The sequence below is a fragment of the Alligator sinensis genome, unplaced genomic scaffold (genome assembly GCF_000455745.1).
Source record: "Alligator sinensis unplaced genomic scaffold, ASM45574v1 scaffold280_1, whole genome shotgun sequence".
NCBI classification, from domain to species: Eukaryota; Metazoa; Chordata; order Crocodylia; family Alligatoridae; genus Alligator; species Alligator sinensis.
In genome coordinates, this window is record NW_005841835.1 from 6092547 (window position 1) to 6097952 (window position 5406).

General features: G+C 41.1%; 1 protein-coding gene across 1 annotated transcript in view; it reads left to right on the plus strand.

Moving 5' to 3' along the window:
• The window catches only part of BAZ1A (bromodomain adjacent to zinc finger domain 1A), a 118383-nt gene that overhangs the window by 25253 nt on the left and 87724 nt on the right, over positions 1-5406 (plus strand). The window contains exon 3 of the mRNA XM_014519282.2: positions 4333-4611. Coding sequence (XP_014374768.2) covers positions 4333-4611 — 279 coding nt within the window. The remainder of the gene's footprint in view (positions 1-4332; positions 4612-5406) is intronic.

The following is a 5406-nucleotide window of genomic DNA, read 5'->3' on the forward strand; positions in this document are numbered from 1 at the left end:
AAATCCACATAAATGAAAAGGGGAAGTAAGCTACAGTGAAACTAGATACACAAAGTATTGTCATATGCAAATTGGAAGAAAAAAAGTTTCCTTCAAATCTGTTTGAGTTACAGTAATTTTGTTGGGTTTTTTTTTTACTTGTAACAATCATAGTTCAAAATAATAGAGAAGAGTGATCTATTTTTAAGTTGAATAGTGTTCCTTTGAAATAGCATGACTGTCCCTTGTGCCCTTTTATACAAATTCCAGTGGCTCTTCAAGGAACAGTGTCAACTTGATTTTTATGTCTTCATATTTTTAAGCAACCCATTTTCTGATGCACTACACTTTAAATAGCCTGTCTTGAAACTATATATTTTAAATATTCTTAGAAAAGAGATCCCAGACCATACTTGACAGATGTTTTTATAACATCCTAAAAACCTGCTGTGCAGGAGATTTCACAACCTGCTTAAGTAACCTGTTTTAGGCCTTAATGATCCTCATGGTTAGAAAGTTTTTGTTACGTATGTCCTAAATTGGCTTAATTTGTAGCAGTTGAGATTTCTTTTTGTACAATTCCTGGTGGACGTTGATCTGTCCTTTCTGTTTTAGAAAACTTGTGTTCTCCTCTGAGTATATATGTCTGTTTGCTCAGTTACAGTGCTAGGTAGTGCTGTAATGAGATCTGGTGTGCCTACTCTGTAGTGACCACCTTAGTGTGGTTCTGAGAGGATGAGTTCTTGTACAAACGCAGTGCTTCAGTACTATACTTCAGTTTGTCAGATACACTATGCCTCCTCTGCAAGCATTATCTCAGTTAAATATAGCTTGGTGCCTCATTGAACAGTACAGCTACACTATCATTTTTTTTTAATTTTTTTTTTTTTTAGACAAAACAGACTGAACCTGTGTACAATATTTAGGCAGGATTTGGGTTGAAGTACTGTTAAATGCACAGACAAACAGACTTGTTAAAATATTTTAAAACCTTTTTATAGTGTTACACAGAAGTATACTAGGTGAAGATTATTCAGAGAAAATATTCAGATACGGTTTCTCTTTCACTAACCTCCTCTTTCCCTTCTCTTTCACTATCCGCCTCTTTCACTTCTCCCCCAAGCCATTTATTCCCAAGGTGGGAGGTATTTTGCAGTGATGGTATCGAAAGTATTAGTTGGGAGACCCAGCTAAACCTCTCATTTCTCCTCTAGAGTCTGAGATTTGGTTTACAAAATATTAGTGTCTGCTTTTTTATGGTTGTGATGAAAAACTGAGGGAAATGTGTATCTGAGCATGCATGAAGCCTGGAAAACTGGAGTTGTGAACTGTCTGGTTTACTTCAGTGGGTGCTATCTCAGTAATAGTTGGACTGTCAACATTGTTCATGGGGTATTTTCATGTCTCATTCAAACATGCCAGAGAAGTGGGAAAGAGGCTATATGTGCCATTGTTTCTTACAGGGGGTGCTCTCCTGAGGGGGATATGGTAGACAAGATGGCATGCAGGAGAACATGTTAAATTATTGTAAATGACTTGTGTGTTTTAATTTATATGATGCACCAGAGTGGTAGGGTAGTTGGACAGTTCATTATCTTGAAGTGGTGCTCAGGTTTTAAAATAGGAAATGCCATAAGTACTGAATGAGGGAGGCATGAGTACTGAAACAGTAGTGGTATAAGTTGTAGTTGTGTTGGTCTAAGGACGTAGGAAGACAAGGCTCTTTGGGTAAATCTGATATCTTTTATTAGACCAACTCAGATAGTTGGAAAAATTCTTCTCTGCAAGCTTTCGGGTACAAGTACCCTTCATCTCATCCTGATGAAGGGTATTTGTACCTGAAAACTTGCAAAAAAAGAATTCTCCAACTATTTGAGTTGGTTTAAAAAAGATATCAGATTTACCCAAAGAGCCTTGTCTGAAAAAAATAGTTGCACATTGTGTCAAACTGTTATATTGCATAGTGGATCGCCTTAACCTAGTTGGTAAATTGTTTTCATTCTGTATTTACTGTCTCTTCTTAATTAGTAATTCACCTAGACATTATTTTAACAAGCCACAATACAAATATTATGATGGGCTCACCCTGTAACAGCTATTGACTAAGACAGGGCTGCCCAGCTTGTAAGTGTCCACACCATGCAGGCAGGCAATTCCATTGCTGCACTGTGCTGGGGATGCGCTGCCAGGAAGTGAAAGCTGAGGGAGGCAGGGAGAGCCTAAAGACCCTGGCTATAGCAGCAGCCAGACAACAGGGGAGGCAGTGGCTGGACAGGAACTTGGGGGCTGCACATTAACCGTTGCCAGTTTGACAGCCCTGGACTAATAAATGCCATTCCCAGCAATATATGATGCTGCTATACTAATTTGGGAGTAAACTTGTTTTATCGGTGGCAGGTCAGGGTGCTGTGCCTTATAATTGTGTGACAAGGCTGTTTGTGCAGTTTTCATAATAGATCAGAGAAGGATTTGTGTGGGATGGTTTGGATAAGGATAATCCAGCCTCAGACAGGGAGCTCGACTAGATCAGGGGGTAGACAAGTGGTATGAGCAGCCCGTGTGTGGCATGAGGCAGATTAGGGAGGGGACAGGCAGTGCAATAGTAGATAGAGTAGAAAGCAAATAGCCAATCAAGCAGGGAACACAAGGAAGGAAGCAGAAAATGGAGCAATAGATTGGGCAGAGAAAGGGGATTGGAGTGGCACTTGGGGAAGGTGCAGGGCTAATTTGTGGCACTTCTGCCAAAAAGGTTGACTGCTACTGGAGTAGATGATTTCCAGAGGTCCCTTGCAACCCTACTTTTCTGTGATTCTGTGAAGAACAACAATGGTAATTTTAATATTAATTGGAATATGGGAGGGAAGGAAAATCAATATTTGCCAAATAGAAAAAAGTAAGGAAAAGAATCAGCAGAAAAAAATTGTTTTAGTGCTCTGTAAGTGTAGGATAAACAGTGCAGGAATAAAAACTATTTAAAAGTACTTGACATGAGTTTTTAACCTTTCCTTCATCCTTTGTGAGCCAGAACACTCAAAACCACTAGTGTTTTGATTACTGAAGAGCAAATTGAAACATTAATTAAAACCATTTTAAGAAAAAATTGCAAGATCAGTTTGTACAATATTGGGCACTCAAACATTTATGTATAGGGATGGGATAGGGGTGGGGGGATGTAGGAAATAAATTACTGTATTTACCCAAATTCAGGATGACCCCCCCCACTCAATAATGAGATTGTGTACATGGAAAACCAATACATTTGTTATAATTTTTCATGTATAGAATCTAATCATTGGAGGGTCATCTTAAATTCACGCCCCTCCCCCGGAATGGGGCAAGCAGTGGTGGGGATGGCAACAGGGGAATGAAGCAGCCTTCTGCCTGTCCCCTGCACCACTTGCCCATCTGGCATCTGTCCCACACCCATAGTTCTTGTGCCCCTGGCACTTGCCCCTTATGTGCCCCTCCTCTCCCCACTGCTGCTTACCCTGAGTTGTGGCTCTGCTTCAGCCTGGGACATGGAGCACATGCTAGCTCTGGCCCCTGCCTGACTAGGCAGCAGTGGTTTTAGCAGTGGCAGCTCTGGGATTGGGTTGGAGCTGGGGTTGAGACCAGGGCCAGAGCTGCCATCACTCTTGCTGGGCTGGGTGGGGGCCGAAGCAAATGTGTGCTTTGTGTCATAGGCCAGAATGGGCCAGAGTTACAGCTACAACTCGGGGAAAGTGGCAGGGAGGTGGAGGGGAGGGTGGGTGAGGTGCTGAGGGGCAGGCAACATGGGAAGTGGTGGAAGCTTCCATGGTTTTGGAGTCAGGGCCAGTGCCACAGCAGCCACCTGTCCATTCCCTCCCCCTGCCTCCCCCCACCATATACTCAATTCTAAGACAAGGGACTTTTCCAATAGGGGACAAAAACTTAATCTTGGATTCAGGTAAATATGGTAACTCAAAGGGACATGTTCATGATATTTATTTGCAGAATCTTGGAGTTTGATGCTGCCACTTAAATAATCTGAGTTTTACTGTAGACTATACTGAGAACAGGTTTTGGTCCTTGCATAGCAGATTTATAGGCACTGAATGGAGGGGTTAACAGAAGTGGAAAATGATCATTAAGTACTCCATCATGATGGGAGATCCAGTAATAACATTCTCTAGACCTATTGTGATGGCTGTTACTAAACCCTGGTGGATACTACCGTGTATAACATGAATAGCAGCAGGCTTATGTTTTACATTGTGGATTTGTAAAGCGTGTTTTTCACTTAGCAGAAATATGTAAAACCATATTAATAGTGAAGAAAACTCTAGCCAGCATTTAGAGTTTGTTCACTTTCTTCCTTTCTCTTCTTTACAGTGACTTCTTTGAACGCACCATTCTGTGTAACAGCCTTGTGTGGAGTTGTGCTGTCACGGGTAAACCGGGACTCACATATCAGGAAGCACTAGAATCGGAAAAGAAAGCAAGGCATAATCTCCAGAGTTTTCCAGAGGCACTTATAGTTCCAGTTTTATACTTGGCCACCCTTACCCATCGCTCACGACTTCATGAAATCTGTGATGAAATCTTTTCTTATGTCAAGGATCGATATTTTGTTGGTGAAACGGTGGAAGTAATTAGGAATAATGGTGCAAGGTAAATACATTTTAAACATAATTTTCTTGAAATGTGTGTATATAGTATGCATTTTTTTTAATTGAGGTTACAAATTATTGCACACAAGATCAAGTACAGTGCCTTTGGGTACCCATTCTATTACTGCTACTTATTGTCTTGGATTCTAGGCTGAGTGTCTCATGCTTTGGTCTACTAAGTGCTGTAATGGTTGTGGAGGCAGGACACCTGTACACATTGTCCATCAGCTCTTTCCAGAGAAGTCTTTTTGATTTAGAAGGGAGCACATCCTGCCCCTGTCAAAAAGCTACTGCAATGCAAAGAGCAAGTTGGGATCTGGGAGGCTGAACAACTCTTCAGAGTCCAAGAAAAGGTGTTAAGTCACTCAGAGCCAACTGAATGGAACACAGGGAAACTTTTGCAAAATTTTAGGCTATAGAGTGTGAAAGTGATGATACAGACATTGTAGGTAAGCTATATTGGTATATGTTAAACATAATAGAAAGATTTGGAGTGAGATGTAGTTGTCAACCAGGGAAGTTATGAATAAATGCTAAGGATTCTCTCTTGGGGCTTGTAAATCATCAGCTTTAGTTTTGTAACTCCAAAAGTAACAGAACTTGAGAAAACTGAAAGAAGCAATTTAAGCTGGATTTTTTTTTTTAATTTTAGAAAAGATAAGAAATTTCTAGCTCAAGAATATGGTCTTGATACCCCCGGCACGCATGCCAAGCATGGCATGTGAGGCCATTTTCCTTGGCATGCATCGGGGCTGGGGAGGCAGTAGCTGTTTGCAGCCTCCAGGCTGCAGCCAGC